A 21,897-nucleotide genomic window follows, 5' to 3' on the forward strand; every position below is an offset into this window, starting at 1 on the left:
GATAACACTAAATGACCAGCAGTCCCTATATAGGGTTCACAGAAAAATCCGGATCAATTACAAAACGAAGACAAATACGTTGCATCAGGCTAAAACGCTGTGCCTGGCCCCAAACTGATACTCGTTATCGCTCGCTCACACTTTTTCCGGCGTTGAGATGATCAAGATAAGGTATTTGTAGAAAAGGCCGGGTCAAACTACAAACCCAAAACCTATTGCTTTCGTTAAGGATCGGAGACTAGTTTGCTGGTATGGGTACGTAAAAATACACGTACTAGGTAAATGTTTGTTCCAAAGCAGGACAGGGTTGTTAATCGTGTTTTTATTGGCTGCAACATATATCTGCTGCGTTCCTTACCCTTTGCCGGGCGTTGAAATTCTTGTTTTTGATAAGCATTATTGATAAGGTCTTCGTTTTGTAGAAAAACCCCTTCAAACTACCAAACGAAGACCTTATCAGTAACGAGTTTTTCAACGCCCGGGATCTGGTAGAGCGTTTTAGCAGGGGTCTTCGTCTTGTCGTTTCACCTGGTCGTTTCTACAAAACGAACACCTTATCTATATTATGTATCTCAACGCCGGACAAAGTGTAGCGAGCGATAACATGTAGTATTTTGAGGCCAAGCAAATCGGTTTAGCCAACCGGTGTCTTCGTTTTGTAGTGTAACGCAGATTTTTTTACAAAATGAAGACCCTATCACTGACGTGCCTGTTGCACTGTGGAAAAGAGTTCTATGAGTTAGTCTTCATCAACGTGTTGTCTTACATCACTTTGTCTATAGGTCTTCGCTTTTAATGGGTCTTTGGTCATTGATCTTTGGTCTTCGGTCTTCGTTTTAATTAGACACCCCAGCCACTGCAGACGATTTTGGAGAGACGAGCAACTTAGTTAAATTATAGTGAAAAGGCTATTGAGGCGATTTTTTCGAAGAATCTTATTTGAAGTAGTCACTGATTGCAAAGGTTGTCACTAATTTTTTTTGTAACAAGTTGAACACGTAGCGTCTTTGTACAGGTAAACAAGAGTCGAGAAAAAAAACGAGACTCCGATTCAAGATGGCGGTTTAACAAGTCAAAGCTTCAGTACTGAATTTAAGACGGTCACGCAGAGTCACGCAGTACTAGGATTATTGTAACATCTTCTTTTTTCTCTATTCTTGGAAGAAGATATTCCTAAAACACTAGAAATGAGTTGAAATCGAGGAAAGGATAATAACAGAAATAACTGTATAGTATGTCCAAAATCAAACGGAAAACAGTTCCTGATGATAAAAAGCAATCTAAAAATGCTAACACAGTTTCAAGGTCGTATCATAAGACACCTTCGCTGCGTCGGTTCTCGAATGGTGGGGTCCGCTTAGCTGGGGGCATATTACAGCTTTCTTCTGAATGGTGTAGCTTTCGGCTGGACTGGCCAGGTGAGGGTGTTGAACGTGACTCTACAGAATAAAGTTTCTTTGGACTGGACTGCAATGGGTTCGCCTCTGACCTGGTTTTTTAAGTTGGGGCTTGAGATGATAGGTGGATTAGGAGTTCCTTCCTTATGTTTGTCTCAGGCAACTTAACGGTCTTATCGAGCTCAGGAGCCGTGTCAAGGTGCTGTCTGTTGCACCTGTAGGTGGATCCGCTTGAATGCACTTTGTCGAGTCACCTCAGGTTTATTCCATGAGTGAATGGTTTCATTCCAACGGTGTCGTCAGTGGTTTCAAGGCGGGCAAATTATGAGCTGATCGAATGTGATACTTGTCGCAGCTGACTCCGGGCAAAGTTGCTCGGACTCATGAGCACTGATTTTCTGCTGGGCGCAAGCAAAAATTTTAGAGTTGGTAGAAAAGTTCTGGTCTTTTTTCCCATGGGCCTTTGAGCTGGACTGCTGTCTACATCTTGTGTAGGTAGTCCCTAATGCTAAGTAGTGCCATTTACTGATCCTCGCCAGATTTGATGGTCTTGCGAAGCATTCGCTTTGGCAACTTTTATTGGCGACTGAGCTTTACCATCGGTGTTTTTACTGTGATGGGGAGAGATTGTGCGGTGTTTGAATTAGAAGTTAGCAGAGACGAATTGTAAGCCATTGCCTGTAACCAGTTTCTTATTAACTCCATTCCTTGCGAGGTGAACCTTCAGCTTTGTAATGACTGTGCGGACGACTTGGTGTAGTTCCTTGAAGTACAGTTGGTAGGTGGGTACAGGTGTAGCTGAAAATATCAGCCCCGATCTTCCGGTAGGCTCTTTCGGGAATAATCATGGCTTATGAGTGACTCCTTACATTGGGTGTGCTCAAATTCCATGCACGTTTCACAGGTTTGGATCCACTCCTTAAGTTCTTTGTTCTTCGCAGGCATGATGCAACTCCTTGATGGCCACAGTGGACGTCTATCTCTATTTCAGATCTCAGGCTCCCAGGCTCTCTCCACTACGAAAAAAAATGAAATGGCCATCAGTGACTGCAAATTCATCACGACAGTCGAGGTGTGACAAGAAGTGAGAGACGTGGTTTTTCCTTTAGCTAGCCGTCTTGGATGTTTTTCTTCAACTGAACCGGGTCACCATTGGATTGTTCGTGCATCTTGCTCATTCTTTCATCAGACGTGACGAAATGGGTAAAAGAGGTGACAGTTTCAAATTCATCTCCGCCATAACTGGTGCCTTTCGAAAGGATTGCACTGCCAATTAAGCCTGTTATCTGGGCTAAGCATTACTTTGCCTTTGAGGTACTGCACTTTGATGTTGCAGGCCAGGGCGCGTACTAACCTAACCTACTAACCTAACCTACTAACCTTGAAGGCGTTTGGGAGTCCAGTCAATTGGCTTCTTAATAATAGGCTCCAAGGACTTGTGCTCTAAACATATTATGACAGGTCAGCCAAACGTATACTGATGGCATTTTTCGAGAGCAAATGCAATGCCAAGCATCTCCTTTTCGATGGTAAGGTAGTTATTCTCGGCATTTCTGAGGGTTCTGCTCTCGCGGGTTTGTGGTTGCTTCTTACAGGAGATCGCCTCCCAGACGTATCCCACTGTTTTCACAATGAATTGACAGTTCCTTCGTAGGGTCAATTTAAAGTAAGCGAGCACAGGAGCTTGTTTTAGCAGACTCTTGTCTTCCTCAAAAGCTTTGTCCTGAGCAGCGTCCCAGTTCCTCGCAGTATTGGCATGGGCGAGAGCGTTTATGGGTTGTTTTATTTCTGAGAGTCTGAATACGATCTTTGACAGATAGTTAATATTTCCCTTTAGTCTTTCCACCTCTGCCTTGTTAGTTGGGGCTCGATCCTTATGACAGCTGCTACCTTTGAGGCGTCAGGCGTAAGGGCTAGGCTATTGAAGATGTGGCGGGTCCATGATTTCCTCGCCCTTTAAGGGCTTTATGTGAAAGGTTGCTGCCTCACTGGCGCGGCATATAAAATCGTGCGTGGACAAGAGCTCTTCGTGCTCCAAAAATAAGAAATTGCAAAGGTGCTTAATCAATTGCAAACCCAATTAACAGGAAAATATTTCTTAAGTGTTGCTTATCTTATTTTAAGCCATTTCCATGCTAAATGGACGCAAACCGGCCCCAAAAGGAAGATTTTGTCAAAATTGTGTTTTTTTTTTCGGTCGCCAAAGGGTTAAATACTACTTTAAGCTGAAAGAGGCTTTTATCTACAACAAATCCATTTGGTATCACACAAGTAGATTTGCTAGGAGAAGAAATATTTTCTCACGTTATCTCCGCGTACTCTAGTTCCAAAGAAAGGTTTTCCACACAGCCGTGTCCTTCCTTTCGGAAGTCCACCGTTACGTTGCATTTTGCACTTCATTATGCTGCAGAACGTTGACGTGTAAACAAAGATGTTCGTGTCGTGACCTGGGAAAAAGTTCACAATTCACGTGAAATCTTTTTTTATGATAATAATTTATCTCAGTTTAAAGACGGTATAAGAAAGAAACTGCGGTGGAAGAGCTATTCCGAGACGTCACTCAGTCTGTTGGTGAGGCAAAATTGAAAACTATTCATGGCTTTAGAAATGGCAAGGAGCTTTTAAAGAAGAATCGATTGAGCGTTAGTTTCGCATCATGATAAAGTTAACGTTGTATTGATTAATTATTAATTTAGTCATTTATTTATTTGTTTTTACAGGTGGCAGTCCCTTCTCTCAGTGGTTTAAAGTTGTTTTTGTTGGCGATGTAAGAGTTGGCAAAACCTCACTTATAAAGGCAGTCAAATGTGAGGTGCGACCTAAAGAGTACAGGCCAACAAGAGGAGCCTGGATAACACACTATGACTTATCAGAGAGATGTCGGCTCCACATAACGGACACCTCCGGAAAACAAGAATTCAAAGAACTTACTAACCTATATTTGAGGAATCTACACTGCGTTGTCTTCGTGTTTGCTCTTGATGACCCCTCAAGCTTCAAGCGGCTTAATCACTGGCATCAAATCTTCACTAAAGCGTGTACAGGCGATCCTTCTAACGTTGTAAAGTTTGTCGTAGGTACCAAGACAGATGCACCTCGGGAGAGCTTAACGTTACAAAGAGAAGCGATGCTGTTCGCCGAGAAGATTGGTGCGGAAATGTGGATCACATCAGCTGCTAAGTCGTTTAATGTCTCTGAGCTATTCGCTAGAATTGCTGAGAACGTCAGTCGGCAAATGTCCAATTCATCTTACACTGAGCTGCTACCGAGAGAAAGCGACTTTCCAGATGGAGAAGCTGGTGACTTGTACGCTAACATGCTGGATGACGTGATTATTGCCCGCGGCGCTCTTGTAAGTTACCCTGATCCAGTTCTTTTGGACACCAATGGAGAAGAGATCTCCGATCTTATCTTATCACATCACTGTGTTACTATGATAGGACAGAGCAGGACTTTCAAGTGGGGAACATGGTCCAGTCAACGGTGAGAATATTAAAAGCCTGTGATTATACCAATCTCCCATACCAGTTTTCTACAGTAGGTTCTATGAAATGTCACTGCCAAAGTCCCTGGATGTGAGTATATATTTATACGGAATTGATGTGTATAGCTGGTCTTCTAATGAGAGAATTAAATAATTGAGAAGCCAGTCCATGTTATACCATTTCATACCTTTTCACGTATAATTAGGAACCTATGCAAATGTTTTGGCTAAAATCTCCACCTATTATCAGGATCTGTTGAGTATACGATAGTCTCTCAATTGGGGCGGCTGGGTCGACCAATTAAAAACTTGGGTAGAGGTGAACCGCTGAGAGAATGGCTTTCATAAAGCAAATAATTTTATTTGCTTCCAACCATTCTGCCCACCTGGCACGTGCTCCTGTGAGTGTATCAGCGCCGGCAGCACGCCTGAAAAAAATTATCGTTTAAAGTACTTAAACTCAAAATATATATATATTACTCAATTATTTTAGATCGAAAGAAGCAGTGATGAAGGAGAGCCCAGGAACGTTAAGAAAACCAGCAAACAAACTTTGGTCTTGCGCCATGGCGAATGCACCACCAAGCACCTGGCAGCACGAGAGCCTGGAGGGTGTTATCAAGTTTGGTACTACAATCAGGCGACAGCCCACTAAAACAGAATTTAAGAACATCAAAAAACTTCTTTTCACTTCACGTAAGTGATCACTTTCATTCAGTAGACGCTTGTTGAGGTAACGTGATCTTCCTGGCTAAAAACCATGGGAAAAATATTTATACTTGAAATCGCGTCTTGCAAAACCGCGGGAGAGAAGATAGACAAAAGCGAAAACAAATCATATCTCTTAGCCAGGAATCAAACGCGTCGTCAATCGCATGATAGTAGGGAGTTTAAGCACGGACGTTGTTGAGCGACGAATGTCAACCGGAAGTGGACTTTTTGCGCTCCTTGGCCGTGATTTTGAACAACTTATAAGGCAAATCATCTCTATAAGTGTAAAGACACTTAGCAATACAAATTTGGTTCCGTCAAGGCATATTAAAAGAGAAAAAGGCTCACTTCCGGTTGACTTTCCAACCTCAAAAACGTCGCTACTTAAACTCCCCAGACAACTCTACCCCTATAAACATCACGAAATGCTAAACCCTCCATTTTATGTGTAGCCAATTTTTTTAAACCTACCAAACAAAATTTGCCGTCATTTGAATGGAAAGACGTCAAGAGGCAGGTTTCTTGAGCCCGATTTGCTCCAAAATCACACGAACGAAGGAAAAGGAAATAAGTAAAAGAAAGAGCGAGGAGGAAGAAAGGAGTAGAAGAGAAGGCATATTAAAAGAGAAAAAGGCTCACTTCCGGTTGACTTTCCACTCTCAAAAACGTCGCTACTTAAACTCCCCAGACAACTCTACCCCTATAAACATCACGAAATGCTAAACCCTCCATTTTATGTGTAGCCAATTTTTTTAAACCTACCAAACAAAATTTGCCGTCATTTGAATGGAAAGGCGTCAAGAGGCAGGTTTCTTGAGCCTGATTTGCTCCAAAATCACACGAACGAAGGAAAAGGAAATAAGTAAAAGAAAGAGCGATGAGGAAGAAAGGAGTAGAAGAGAAAAATCAATGGTTGCACTCTTTATGTTTACAATGGCTACTTTGGCCGAAAAAAAACTGTTGGACACAAAAAGTCCAATTGGCGGTAACGTTTTCAAAATTTCGGCCAGATGTGTAACCTTGAAAATTTTTCTGAAAAACGCCGTTTGAAGCTGCTCGTACCACGTTTTGGTCATAGTCTGCCTAAAATGGCAGAAAACATTGTTTACAAGTCGAGCATTAGGCTAAATTTTGTTGCTGATGGAAAATTACAGCTTCCGATGTTGGGACATGTAGTTTTGTTGCTAGGCGACTGCGGACACCATTCCATATATGTAAAGGCACCGGTTATCCCTTCCCGGAAATAACCGATTTTTTAACGACGTACTTGTTGTTCTTGACTTTACCTTAAACTGTTGGGTTACTTCCAGCTCTAGTAGCTGGTGAACGTGCTTTTTTTAGGGAAAAAACGAAGAAAAAGTGAGAAATTGAGAAACGAGAGAGGAAGAGGTTCACGCGTCAAAGCAACTCACCTTCATGTTCACACTTCGCTATACCTCCGCTCCAAATATTACTAAATAAACTTAAGTACTACGGATTACAACAAAGTGAATACAACTGGTTTCAATCCTACTTAAATAATAGGAACAGCAGGTGCATGCAAATGGTGTTGCTTCCAATACACGTTTTATCTCCACTGGTGTGCCTCAAGGATCGATACTAGGACCTTTGCTGTTTATTATTTTCATTAATGACCTTCCAAAGTCTTCCACCTTTTTTTCTACCAGATTATATGCAGACGATACATCTCTAACAGCTTCTGGAAGTGATCTTGACAGTTTATTGCGTGAAATTAACAATCATTTACCAGCTGTCTACGAATGGTTATGCAGTAATAAATTGACCTTAAATTTGACAAAAACTAAGTTTCTTATCTTTATGCCTCGTCAAAAGGAAAGCTACAATCTTTATCCACCACTAACCGTAGCAAATGTTCATCTAGAGAAGTCCTTTTGTGTAAAATATCTTGGTGTGTATATTGATTGTCACCTTACTTGGCATGACCATATTGATTACATATGTGGCAAAATTGGCAAAAATGTAAATATAATGGTTAAGTTGAAGCATTATGTATCAAAAGCAACACTTATTAGTGTGTATTATTCTCTTATTTATCCTTACCTTACTTATGCTTGTACACTTTGTGGAAATAATTATAACGCTCCATTGTCTCAAATCGTAAAGTTACAAAACAAAGCGGTTCGTGTTATAAATGATGTTCCTTTGATGGAGTCAATAACTCCACACTACACATCCTTAGGCCTTCTGAAATTTCCTGATATTGTTAAACTGAACACAGGTATGCTTTTTTATGATTATTTCCACCATGAAAAGTTTGCTAATATACCTGTTTCATTAGTATCTGAACTACATAATTACAGTACCCGCAGTGCATCATCCAATCAAGTTGCAATACCTACATTTCGAACTAATCTTAGGAGATTTTGCCCCAGCATTATTGGAAGTTTCTTTTGGAACGATATTCCGCAATCCATTAGAGACAAACCATCTAAAAAAATGTTTAAAAAAGCACTTTTACGCTGGTACCTGGCTCAATACTAATGAATCAATATCCCTTTTACAACTTTCTGAGCTATTTTGTCATTTTTCCTTTACTTTTTTAATTAGTAATCTTAAGTCCTTTGTTATACATAACTTTAAAGGGCACAATATTAGTTTATCTAGATGTGCCCCTCTCCTCTCCTTCCAATATATAATGTAATTCAATTTAAGTGTCGTAATTTCTATTTTACGCGTTTATTTCCTTTGTAAATCTTTATCTGTTACTATATTATTTTTTTTTCAGTTATATTTACATAACTTTGTATCAGCTAGGAATTGGAGGAATAAATAAAATGACAAAAAAAAAATGAATGAAAATACCTCCTCTCCAGGGAATACGTCCGAGATGACTGTGGTGACTTTTTGTGGTTCAATTCCATTTAGGTGACCATTTAGGGTGGGAAAGAAACCATGGATTATTCTACATGATGCTCCACACGGAAGAGGACAGTGTTTTGGAGGTCGGCCTGCACTCGGTGTTTGACCAGCAGAGTAGGACATCATCTGCGGAAAGAGTCGTTGTTGAAAACAATTTCCATTTCAAGCCTACACGAATTTGTGGACAAGCTGCCTTTGTTAGCTTGTCTTACACTCACTCGGCCGTTGTTGCGGGCGAAGCCAACGGTGTTTCAACATGGGGACACGGAGATTGTGGAGCACTTGGCCTCGATGAGTACCTGATTGCGAATTTCAGTCCTCCTTCTCCAATCGCTGTAACGTCAATCAGCTGCCAAGTCAAACAGGTCGCCTGTGGTGGAGACTTTACATTGATTTTGACCACCGAAGGGCTGGTGTATTCTTGCGGCTCGGGTGCATTTGGAAAGTTAGGTCATGGAGACGAACAAGACAAGAGGTTGCCTTCTTTGGTACGTATCCCTTTAGAGTTCCAAACTGCATTTTTCGGAAGAATGAACGTGATAAATAGTCTCACTCAAGTCTCTTTGTAGCGCTGCCGCCTGATGTCGGAGAATCATTTTTTTCTTTGTTGCTTGCTCGCGACATGACCATTTTGACATTTTTCTTGTTTAACGCTGTTTTTATTCACTATTTTTGTGGTGTCTGTTTTCTCTTAAACTCTACTCTGCTCAAGTAATATCTAACACTGCTGATCATGTACGCTGTTATATTTGTCTGGACCCTCAGCTAATCAACAGAAAATCGAGAACAGTTGTTTCTACGGCTGTTTTAGGAAATTTATCTTGTTTCATCCTCGAGGACTCGATCATCGTTACATATATTTGTGTTTTGGCCCGTGTCCAATTTTCCGCAGGCTGAGCTCTATGGAGTAGAAAAACGACTGAAAAAAACGATAAAATCTGGTCCCTAAAACTGGTCAGAAAAAAGCGATTTTTTTGTTGAAAAATCTTTGGTTTTGATCTAACATATATGTTTTTGTCAAGGAGTTGTTTCAAGGCTGCTCGGACCCTCATAAAGAGCCAAATAGCTCTTCTTCTTCTCCTTTGATTACAACAAATACACTATTCATATTCTCCACACTAAAACTCCTTTGGAACCAGGAAATATTGTTTAGGAGACAATCAAACTAATTTGTCTATTTTATGGTTGTCATTTTCCCTCAATATTACCTTGATCTTTCTGTTTGTGTTAATACGTAGAGGCGTTAAAAGGAGAAAACATATAGAGGATATTACATGGCCGCGCGGAGATACGAAATGTCTCTTCTCGTGTTGAAAAATATTTCACTCGTTCGCTGCGCTCACTCGTGAAATATCTTTTCAACACGAGAAGATAAATTTCGTATCTCTAAGCGGCCATAATGTTCTAGTTACTACATAAACACCAATGAAATACCAAACCATTTCACTTTAATTTTTTTTTGGTGTGAAAGGCGCGATTAATTATGTAGCTATAGTAACGGTGATCTTTTCACAAGTGAAGATAACATGTTATTTTCACTTGTGAAGATATCTTATTTTCGCGCGAAAGCTCTCCTGGTATTTCATTGGTGTTTATATAATAAAAGTAAAAACTGGTTTCTGTTGTGGTCAACGCATTTCTCTTATACTTGTAGATTGAAGCCCTGTGGAACATGAAAGCCATTGCAGCAGCGGGTGACCATGCCGCGGCAATAACCAACAGAGGATTCTTGTACCAGTGGGGAATGGAATGTGCCGATGAGCAGCTAACACAGTTTGTATCAACACCCACTAGGGTGGGGCAAATCGACAACATCACTGTGACGTCACTCTCGTGCGGCACGCACCACACTGTCGTCGTAGGAAATGGGCGGTGGTACACTGGAATCCCGTATTCGTGGGGACGGGGGTCGTATGGTCGTCTTGGCGTAGGTCATTCTAGAAGTCTCTTTTCTCCAGGATGTGTCAACGAACTTTACTATAACTCAGGCAAGGTTATCACACAAGTTTCGGCTGGAGACAAACACACCGCATTTTTAACAAAGGATGGAGAAGTTTATACGTGCGGTAACAATGCTTTTGGACAGCTCGGTTATCTCACCGCTTCCGGCTACAGCGATGTGCCACGTATAGTTTGCCTCGGGAAGAACGCCACAGGAGATGAAACCAGGTTTGTTGTTTGCATTGTGTTTTGGTTTAGGATAAACTGGATTCCTATAGTAACAAATAAAGTGATAAATCGCCTCTTAAAAATGGCGAACGATTTCCACGAAATATTGCCCTTTACTCGAAAATTAAACTCAGTTAGAGCATCATCGTCACTATCATCTGGTGGAGTACGCCACATTCTACTGTTCTGCAAACAAAATTCGAAAACTTCAACTATTACAAACATTCGTTTGTTGCCGTTGATAGTAATCCGGTTGACCTTCAAAAGACAAGAAAATAAAGACCCAGTGTAAAAAATTTTTAAAAAGGTGCTCTTGCCTCAGTATCCTGGATAGATGAATTTAATATCCTTCTATCTTCTTTTGACAACTTTTTGTTCTTTGAACTTAGGGCTAAGGAGCTTTTTTGCAACGACAACTACACAATGGTCTTAACTAAAGATGATGATGTGCTAGTGTGGGGAGCCTGCTACTATGGGTCAAAATTGGAAGATCCAATTCCTTTCGACGTCAACGACAAAACTAGCTTGAGAATTACTGATATCACCACATGCCGTATCTTGGGAGGAGAGACATTTTTTGAGCTCGTAGTTGCCTTGACAGATGACAGCAATCTGTTATTTTGCGCTGGATTGAAATCTGATAGTTATTGCCAAGCTGCCGACGATTCAACGCCTCCAGTCCCATGTAACAAAACAAATCTGAAGACGCTTTGCTCCGTGGAGTCTGTTCTCGTCAGCGTCGATCAAGAAGGCAATGTCTATTACACTGACATCGGTTCATGGATTTCAAGGTTTTTACCTTCTTTCCCTACAGGTCATAACAGCCCGGAAGATTTTATTCAGGGTTTGTTCTGCCAGATGAGAGAATATTCAGACTCATCGAGTCCACAACCCGTAGAGTTCACGGCCATTACATCATTTAATGAAAGTACTGTTGCAGTTGTTGAGGCAAGTCTCAGTACCTTCCTCTTCTGTTCAGACATCGGTGATGTGTTCAGTTGGTCTCCGTTAGTAGGCGGGCATCTTGTTCACCACAAGGAACTGAACAGTGAAATAATCGTACAAATCGCCTGTGGAGCAAGCCATTTTGCCGCTTTGTCAGACAAAGGCATTCTGTTCACATGCGGCGAGGGTCGTTCTGGCCAGTTAGGTAATGGCAGTTTTCGCAGTATCGAGGCATTCCAGCCCGTTCCGGTAACAGAATTTGACAGGGTGCAGACTGTATTCTGTGGCTGGGCAAGCACGTCTGCTATCACAGAAACCGGAAAGGTAGGTGCAGTTTCTGATCAGAAACATATTATTTGCTTTTCTTGCTTATTGTGTGATTGACTCTACCATAAAAAGGGGCGTGGATGATCGCCTCATTAGGTGGTGACGTTAAGCCGTTAGCCTTGCTTCCTTCATCGATGAACTCGAACTTCAGTGATCAGGCATATCATACATTAAGCTTATAAATGGACTGATAGCGAAATCCAGTAGTGCCTTTGTATGCTGGCATCCGAGTTCACTGTCCATAAAGAAGACGAGGCGTACTGTCGTCTTATCGTCCGCGAAATGAAAAATAAACGTACCCTATGTTTAAGAAACTTGATTCTTTCCATTTTATCGTCCTTTAGGTATATTTTTGGGGACAGCTCGATCTGCGACGAGGAGAGAAGATAAGGAGAAAAGAAACGAATGTACGTTCACCGATGAACCGCTTTGACCTTGTACAACCCAAGCTGAATCAAGACAACACTTATTCTTTAGGTCCAGTAGAGTACCAAGTGGAAGAAAGTGGTGATACCTGGGGCGCAGAACATCAAGTTGCTGTTGTTGGCAAGCCATTTTTCGTCAACATTTTGCCAAGAGATCTGGACAAAACTGAATCTGGTTCTCGTATGGTAAGAGCACATTCCTGAACTCAGAAATTTATGTTGATAATATTAAACTCTGGTAATTGACCTAACTGGTCAGAGTCTTCAGACCCAAAAACATCACGGTTTAACGGACGGGTGACCGATAACATGGCGATCTAATTGAACAATCAGGCCAATAACCACAGCCACCTTGACTTTTAAGATGCCTGGCTTCTGCACAGTACAGCTTGTCGAAAGGTTCGTCTTTGTTACCAACATTCCTATTCAGATTCAAGACATTCAACCGGACGATCATATTCTAGGTATATTCCACATATCAATTAGACTGTCAGATCTGGCATTCCGCTCAAAACTGTTTCTCTATCGTATAGCACAAAATCCCTGATGATTGGTCTCCATAGAAACAATTCATTTTTTGGCTTTAAGAAACATTGAGAAACTCAATTACATCTAGAGCAACCATTCAGTAAGTAACACTTATCTGGCCCACGAAGAAAAACATCTACGTTTTCAAATGAATGAAAGTAAGTCTTGGTGAGCGGTTAACATTCGACTAACAGTGCATTGTTAGTTTCTTTATGTTGCCTGCTCAAAGCTTTTTGGCGGGAAATAGTTTCAATTTCTTGCGTATCAGGTGACCTTGAAGTAACTAATAATATGCGCGCTCTTAGGTTGAAACTCCAGAACTATTCCCACTTTTATGAGAAATTTATAATAGTCACTTTAGTGTATTCTTTTGACAGGAGTTTCGTGTGGTTGCAAGCAACTTCCAAGACCCAAGTCAGTTGCACACTAAAGGTCGCATAACCGAGTCTCAGACTATTGAACGGACTTTCGTTGCTTCAATATATTTTCATTCAGAAGGACCTTTCAACGTCCATATAACTAGAAATGGTCGAGATGTACTCGGAAGCCCATTTAAGGTGACTCTGGAGAAAGGTGTCATGGTGAAAAGGAGTAAGCTGTCTTTGATTGGTTCTGACATTGACTGCATGAGAGTAGTTGGAGGCGTTCTCCAGAAAGCCATCGATATCAAAAAATCGGAAATTGAGTTATGGGGAATACCCAGTATAACCGCCGACTTGTTGACGCAAGAGGCACTGATGCTGGCGTCGATGACCGACAGTGGAACGTACATCTACGTCTGGGATGCCAGCTGTGGCAGCCTTGCGGAAGAGAACCTTAACTTTTGGTTGCACCAGCTTACCGTCTACGCTCCCTCAGCCAGTGTGATTCTACTGGGTGTGAATCTCAGTTCCACGCACGCCAATGAAATGGACTTGAAGCCTTTCCAGATGGTAAATCCACAGTTAGGTCAATCCATTTTCGCCGGCACCACTTTCACATCGGAACCAGTTAAACTCTTGGAGGAAGTGTTACTGGTGGCTGGAGGAACGAACACCTGCCTAAATCCTGTGTGGCACCGATTCGAGTCTCTGGCATCTAAAGTTATCAAGAAGAGAGAGAGTGGCGTTGAAATTCTTGACGAGACAACCTTTAAAGACCTTGCTGGCGAATGCGGCATCCACGGCGATTTTCTCTGCAAGGAAGCTGTTGAGCATCTTGAGATGTCAGGTATAGGTCTTGCTGTAAGAGAAAGACCTTTCTTCACAGTACTGCAGCCTCTTTGGTTGGCGAGACATCTTACTGAGATTGCCAAGACAAGTCAGAACGGATCATTAGACAGGAACCTCTTAGGTATGCAAATGTGTGTGTGATGAACGTTGGTGGTGTGTTATTTTCAAAACCTCTAACCTTAACAATAGCTCTGATTTAGACTTCATTCTTACATTTACAAAAGGTTATTTTAAAATAGGTCAAAGGCTTAGCGTGTACTATTGAGTCGTGGTCGAACGTAGCAGGTTGCTAAGCACGACAATCGCGTAACGACGAGTGCAACTCAAGCTTCTTGAGTGCATAGCAATCCTCCCAAGTGTACCCATAACTCAAACATAACTCAAAAGTACACGCTAAGGCGTCTTCCATTTGTCTTAAACCATAATCAAAGGAGAAAAACATATTTGCTAACAGATAATAAGGTCGGGAATGACGTGAGTGTTGCCATCCGCGCGTATCATGGCGTATGCGGCTCGTTCTTTTCAAACGCTTTTCGATCGAAAATGTTTTTGCTGAGTAAGTTATTTCCGCCTTAATGTGGTTTGTAAAATCCTTTTTACGTTATCTTCAACGACTTTTGCCACTTTCTCTATGCAAACAAAGCATAATCATGCAGAAATTGGTGAGCATTCACTCATGGGAAAACAGTTTGACTCTTGGGGGGTGAGGGGCTTTCGCCCATTTTCCCTCCCCCACCTCCGACGACTTACACGCAGGTCACCGTACAGCTCATCTGTTTTTGGCCCGTCTGTAAATGTAACATGGGATTTAATGGTGTTACAACAAAACTGGTGTTTTCCTTCTTTGTTTTTTTTTTAATAGTAACTGATTGATCGTGCACTTTCGTTTCCTCAGACATACCCAAGCAGCATGTTGTTAACTTCCTTATCAGAAGACACCTAGCTTTGGAACAGCTCGACAAGAGAACTGTTGATATCATTCCTTACCTGTCGTCCGTTCCCGAAGAGAGCTGGCTATTGGTGGATAAGTCAAAATATACGACTTTTAGACATCTGGTGTTGTCCGTTCCACCATATCACCTCCATTCAATGTTTCAAAATCTCGCTGCTTGTATCCTGCAAAAATTCCCCTCTGTATCACTTGGGAAATACACGCTAGTATCCTACGCCGGTCAGTTTCACTTCCGTCTTGACTGTGGTCCTTGTATCGTCAATAGGAGTGTTGCAGAGGTGCGCTTAACAGTAAGAGCGCCTGGTCAAAGCATTTGTACAAAAGCCACGGAAGAAGTTTTGTGTTTTCTCCAAAATTGTATCAAGGAATTAGATCATTCATACGAATTCACCGTTAAGGTATCGTGCAGCGTGTGTAGGCAATACTATATTGATTTGATCGAAGTTCAAGAGGCGGCAGGACAAGGCGAGACTGAACGTTCGTGTGGGCGATGTCATGGCAACCAAATGTCGCTTTCAGACTTACTGAATGGTTTCACTGAGAGTCGACCAGCACCAGAATTTGATTGGCGTCCTTTTTATAGAGCTCTAGATCCAGGTTTGTATGTACACCAGACTCAATTTACCTTTTTCTTTCTAATCAAAGATCAAACGCAGCTTCTATAGACGATGAAGATTGTGAAAACTTTAGGTGTAATCGAGTTTGACATTTAAAGAAAAAAACACGTTAGTTTTCCACTATCAGTCCGAAGTTGTTAGGCACAGTTATTGTCATGATTATTATTTTTTATGTTTTACGTTTTTCAAATAAGCTTTGTTCTCTCTAGGATCAATGAAAAAGATAGCGTACGTTGCGAAGAATTTTGGAAGGCATGTCAACCTTGTGTTTCCTGAGATCCACTTTTGACTCATACTAATTTGAAAGTAGAGAAGCGACAAAACCTCCATCCAATATTTCGCATTTTATTTACTTGACAATCGATTTATTTACTAACTTAAATTAATTTTTATTCAACTTTTTGTTCCTACAGGAAGTCCCTACTCCAAGAACGATATTCCCTCCGCAGACACTCTGTTACGTCCCTTGATTCGCTACATTGGAGATAGGGAGGACAGACAAGAGGCAAAATTGTTGGGGGAAATAAAAGGGATGTTCGAAAACATGACCAAAGCGTTCGTGGACATGAAAAACGTAGGTTTGTTGTTTATAAACTCTACGTACATAATGGTCAAGATTACACATGGTATTTTGGTTAGTACAATGTATTTGAAGCCGTAAAGTTTCCAAGATATGTTCACAAATTTTATACTAATGGCTGTTTTGTTTTTTGCATGTTTGTTTGTTTGTTTGTTTTCCCCCACGTTGTGCGCAGAAGAGTGAGAATGGACCTTCACGGCGAATTGAAAGGCTTCGTGTGTTTATTAGTATGCATCCGTCGGTATCATCACCTCTGTTTTGACTGGCTACAAGCCCGTGTTTGATTACTGTTAGCACGTTTTCTCTCCCTCATACCTACGGACAATTGGATGAGGTTTTTGTGATATCCAGAATATTTTAGGTCAAGATAGGTAGCCTACGAACGGGCTTCCATGTGGAGCGGGGGGAGGGGGGGAAGAGAAAATCGGCAAGCGTGAGCATGAGCGTGAGCGCGAGCGCGTGGAGCTTGTAGACTTTGTTTTGTTGCCGCCCATCCGCCCATTTGCAATTATCCTGTAACTCATATTTCAATAACATGTCATGTACATTCCGTGCGCAAACAAATTCCACAGGGGGCCCTCACAAATTGTGGGAATATATCATGCGATGAATTCTTTTATAAAAGGTCGGAACAGACATCTTTTTACCTGAAATGTTGTGTATTATTGTTCTTCCGCTGAAAACGGCGAATTATAGCGATTTGAGGAGTTTCACCTTCGACGTTTACCTGACCGTATAGTAGAGAGACAGGTAAAGGTCGAATGTAAAACCCCTCAAGTCGCTGTAATTCGCCCTTTTTAGCTGCAAGAATGACCTCATAGAAAAGAATTAATCGCATTATATTCAATTCCTCTAAATTGAAAACAGTACAACGCTCAAACAAATTGTGTGGGCCCCATTTGGATTATTCAATTATCTGCTAGCAGATAACTTATCTTTAGGTTGCGCTGTCTTTCTAAAAAGAAACTTTAGCTAGGCCCTTAGCCAATGGGTCGACAGATATTGCAATGACTTATAATAGAGAAGTGAAATTCTTCGCTTTTAGGTTGCTGGCTTGCTATAATTGTTTATTATCATTAACCTCTTTGTTTTTCAGTACGACACTCCGAGGACTGTCTGCATTCTTCCCGAATTCCAAAGAGCATCTGTTGCTAAACGCGGTGCGCTGAAAATGTTATTGACGTATGGCAAGCCAAAGTACCGGCTCTTCCTTCTTTGTGAGGGGAACGGGGATGGAACGGGTGTGCACTTTCTAGACTACAGCAGACACAAGGGTTACAGACTAGAAACTCCTTTAGCTGCTGCCTTTATCAAGGATTGTGCGGAATTGCTGAGGTTTACTTTCCAGGTGCTTGCTGTCGCTTATTTTCGAATCCCTCATAATATACTCTGTTTGGTCCCCACTCTCCCGTATATTCGATATATTGTTCTCCGTTTGCAAGGTCCATTAGAAAACAAAATTGATCCAAAATGAATCGCGCAATATTTCGCCTTTGAACATGCGTTCTGTTGCACACTGCGTTACATCATTATTGACCAAGCGTGAGGTGAAGATGGCTAAATATTGACCACATTCGTTTTGCGTTTCAGTTTTTATGGATCGAGAAAAAGTCCAGAGTCAATGACAAAGCACAAAAGAATGAGGCCAGCATTAGTAGTATGGTAAGGGATGGTATGTACCTTTTTCGCAGGGGAATCTAAAACCGATGACGTCATAGCCTCTTAATCAGTCCGGAATATCCCTAAATTTAAGGACAGGGCCAACTGGTCATGCGACACTTTTCAACCAATGAGAAGGCGCGCTTGTGTTTATCAACAAACAAATCAAAACATCGCCCCAGTTATCAAAATTTTCAAAACAACGGTCGGAGTCGGACAGAATCAGTCATCGTTTCGGGGCTCTCAGGCATATTTTTAAGACTTTTGATGAGGCATACACAATTTTTTTAAGTGGATAGCGTATCGGAAGCCATATTGGAAGTGTCTCGTGAAATATTCAGCAAATTTCGTGGCTTATTTCTTCTTTTATCTTTTAAACAACGCGATGTATAGGTGAGATTTTAGTCGGTTTTCAACGTAGGTGAACAAGTATCTATTATTTTTTCGATTCACAGAGTTTTTACGAAGTTCTAGATATTTTTCCTCGATTGTCATATCGATTAATTTTTGTCATGTTGAATGTGGAGATGGTAGACAACCTAGAATTTTGGTAGACAATTTTTGAATTCCGAGGTCCAAAAAACGTACGTTTTCCACTCCCGGGTTTCTCACAGAGCCGTGTTATTACTTTTTTTCGCATTAGTACGAGCCTTTACCTTTTTTCTTTTCAAGGCCAAAACAACTTTATAAGTCTTATTGATCTGATGGATATTCACGTCTAACATCTCGCCTCACTTTGCCGAATTTGCGGAGATGAAATTGAAGATCATAAGCGCAAGGTAGATACTAACCGCTTTGTTTCTGAAATTCACTAATCTGGAAAGATTTAATGTTGTTGGATTCTCCAAATGTTCATCCACCGGTAAAAAACAATCAAAGAAACAAGGCAAATCTCAATTATAAATGATGTATTTCGCAACTCATTGAACATGCAATGATTATCTGGGATAAAATTAAAACATTGCAGGTACTACAGCAAGCAAAGAAAGCACCAGATGCGTGAAGTAAACGCGAAACAACACAAAAAAACAAACAAGAAAAGTTAATAAATTTGAACTACTTTCTATTCTTGTTATGATGACTGGTACTTTGATTCTTGTCCTTCAGAAGTTAATGGGTAGTACAATCCTGTTTTGTACGATCTCAACAAATTTTCACACTCTCTTTAAGGCTATTTTTACACGGGACCAGTTTGCTTCTATCAAAAATCTTGCAAGCCATGCCAGTGAAACCACGACCTCTGCGATCGGTCCGGAATCAGTTCGAACACCCCAATGATTCCTTGCAATGATTAATGCTCTTATTCTATTACATGAAATGTTTTCTTTGAAATATTAAATGTGAAACCTAGACGAGTACTGAAAGCTCATCTTTAATTCTGTCTGACTCCGTCCGTTGTTTTGAAAATTTTTGATCACTGGGGCGATGTTTTGATTTGTTTGTTGATAAACACAAGCGCGCCTTCTCATTGGTTGAAAAGTGTCGCGTGATCAGTTGGCCCTGTCCTTAAATTTAGGGATATTCAGGACTGTTAATAAACTGTGGAAGAATCTCATTATAAGGATAAGGTCATGTGCCTTTTGAAGTGGTTCAACCGGTTCGATGGGTTTGTGCCATTTCCAAGTGGTTCAACCGGTTCGATAGAAGATTCATGAATGTCCCGCTAGATATTGAGATTCCCCGGCATAAAAGGTTAATTTCATCCTTACCATACTTCTAACTTCAAGCCATCTTGACCGAACCGAGAAGTTTGATCAAAAAAGGATTTATTGTTATATGGCAAAAAAAAGCCCGGCGTTTTACCTGCTTTACCGCTGGTTTTCCAACATCAGATCTCCCGATGCCGACATAACAAGTAGATCATTAGAAGCACTGGGTGCGGTTCCTAGAAAGATGATTAAGTTTAACCCAGGATTAAGCCAAAGTTTTAAGCAAGGTTTTCTTGTCTAAGAACATGCAACTAGACCTTAAAAAAAGCTGTTGAGCCTTTACCCCTGGTTACGGTAATAACAACACAAAACGTTACTCTAAGCAATATATAAGAAAGTCACTGCCATGAAGTTGAATCCACTGCAGACCCTTTTGGACCTTGCTTTTCAGACAGCCTTTTGAAGATGTCCATTGTGCCGTGTTGAAGGTGTTTACAAGCCTTGCTAAGTACAAATGGGCTCAGGAACACATGACAACTTGTCTAGCCGTGCTAGAAGGAGATCATAATGACCCTAGTACAAAGCATTATTTTCAGTCTTTTAAACTAATTCTAGTAACTATTCGAATCGTATTTACAAATAGTGACTGAATAAATTAATGCCATGTTTCTATTGGTCAGTAAGTATTAAAATGAAGGTCCAAAATAGCTAACAAAAACAAATAACAGAGGCGTCTAACGGGTTTCATAACCAGTCCACTTTAATTACTATGATCTTTTCAAGTTCTGTCCATCCTGCCTCCTTTTGTAATTGCTGTGTTATTTATGCCTTCTTTTATAAAGCTAAAGCAGTTATTTTAATGTTTCACTCAGTTTGGTGTCAGTTCTCACGGTTTTATTATTATTATTATTATTATTATTATTATTATTATTATTATTATTATTATTATTATTATTATTTATTTTGATATATAATTTCGTGACTCAGTTCCTTTAAATTGTTTTCAGATTCTTCTTTCTATTGGCGCCGTCTATGCATTTGGAGTTGGCGTGGGTCTCTTTGCGTTGAAAGATGTTCAAGAAACCTTAACCAACCTGCTCGGTATTACTGAGAACAGTAGTGCTGTGCTATGCGCTGTTCAGTGGAAAAATATCTTCAAAGAGGTTTGTTCATGTGAATTTAATTTTTCTTTCCAGGTTCTCATTTATTATGAACTAAAAGAGCTTAAAGGAGAATTGAAGGAAAAAATGTATCCTTTAGTTAAGCATTTCTTAGACAGCTCTATGTAATTGAACATTTACAAAATATGTAGAAATATATAACCTTCGTTGACATCTCAATTTCTTCGTTGACACAGATGGACGGGTTTCTAAAGGAAGTCCAGGAAAGTTCAAGCTCAATTTCTCAACCCCAGGGCCTCGAGACGCTGTCTGGAGCAGGGCGTGGCTGTCAATTGGGTGGTAAAAACTACGAGCATCTCCGAAAACTTTTGTCCGAGTGGGGACCTAAAGATGACTTCGGTGGATTGCGACAGGAACCTCGCGATGGATTAGGAGCAATCTGGGTGTGTGAGGAACACAGAAAATACAGCAAGGAAACTAGAAACGTCATGGTCATGCCATGAGCTGAGGCGAAACTAAGGGCGCTTTCCAAGAGTCAGAACTGGCCGGCCGGACCAATGCCGCACCAGTCATTTTGACACAGCAATAAGCTTTTTCAAATAGTTTTTGCTAAAAAGGTCATCTTCGTGCATACCATTTAGGATTTAACATATCTGGCTGGATAGTTTTGTTTAAAAGTGAAATTCTCATTACGAAGGGAATGGTCCGGCCGATCAGTTCCGACAAATGAAAAGCGCCCTAAGAAACTATTTTTGGCCGACTTACTACCTTTACGCCATTTCGAAAAATGCTCAACAAATCGAGCTCATAGAAATGACGAAGTAGTCGCAGCAGTCGTTAAAGCATATTTCCCTTTGTAAACGGTCGTTGCCATTTATGTTGGCTTGACATGAAGTACTTACCTCTTCAACGGTCGATGCTACCATTGGTAACCAACCTTTAGTCAAGATAGATGTAATATATTCCCTGGGTTAAGTTACCACAACGCGCTTCTATAATACGTTGTTGAATAGTCTTAGAAAGAACAACGTTGAAGTCCAAGTTGAATTTACGTTAAAAGTTATGGAAAGGGCTAGGGAGACCTGTTATTGATATTTAAGTTACATCGACAGTTGGCTAATTTTTGTTTTTTGTTTTGGAAAGGAAGATACCCTGCGAGCAGAGGCTACATTTTTGCTGTGTTAGCTGGCGTACGAAAAGTAGCCTGGGTACTTTTCGCACGCCCGCTCACACTGCGAAAAT

The 21,897-nt window shown here is 40.9% G+C and overlaps 1 protein-coding gene across 1 annotated transcript; it reads left to right on the top strand.

Annotated features, from left to right (window-relative positions):
• Positions 1-1,234: 1,234 nt before the first annotated feature.
• Positions 1,235-21,287, top strand: LOC140938378 (uncharacterized). Its single transcript, XM_073387865.1, has 13 exons — positions 1,235-1,418; positions 4,094-4,880; positions 5,375-5,577; positions 8,479-8,960; positions 10,127-10,641; positions 11,031-11,910; positions 12,258-12,524; positions 13,244-14,198; positions 14,973-15,626; positions 16,060-16,220; positions 17,323-17,574; positions 20,542-20,697; positions 20,892-21,287. Exons 1-13 carry the CDS (start codon positions 1,235-1,237, stop codon positions 21,156-21,158), a joined length of 5,763 nt encoding a protein of 1,920 aa, XP_073243966.1. The 3' UTR covers positions 21,159-21,287.
• Positions 21,288-21,897: the final 610 nt, after the last annotated feature.

Source organism: Porites lutea, chromosome 5 (assembly GCF_958299795.1).
Source record: "Porites lutea chromosome 5, jaPorLute2.1, whole genome shotgun sequence".
NCBI classification, from domain to species: Eukaryota; Metazoa; Cnidaria; class Anthozoa; order Scleractinia; family Poritidae; genus Porites; species Porites lutea.

Coding starts and splice junctions, on each gene's coding strand:
- LOC140938378 (XM_073387865.1), top strand. CDS start 1,235: ATGTCCAAAATCAAACGGAAAACAGTTCCTGATGATAAAAAGCAATCT. Junction 8,961..10,126: donor ACAAGAGGTTGCCTTCTTTG/GTACGTATCCCT, acceptor TTATACTTGTAG/ATTGAAGCCCTGTGGAACAT. Junction 17,575..20,541: donor TGCTGAGGTTTACTTTCCAG/GTGCTTGCTGTC, acceptor AATTGTTTTCAG/ATTCTTCTTTCTATTGGCGC.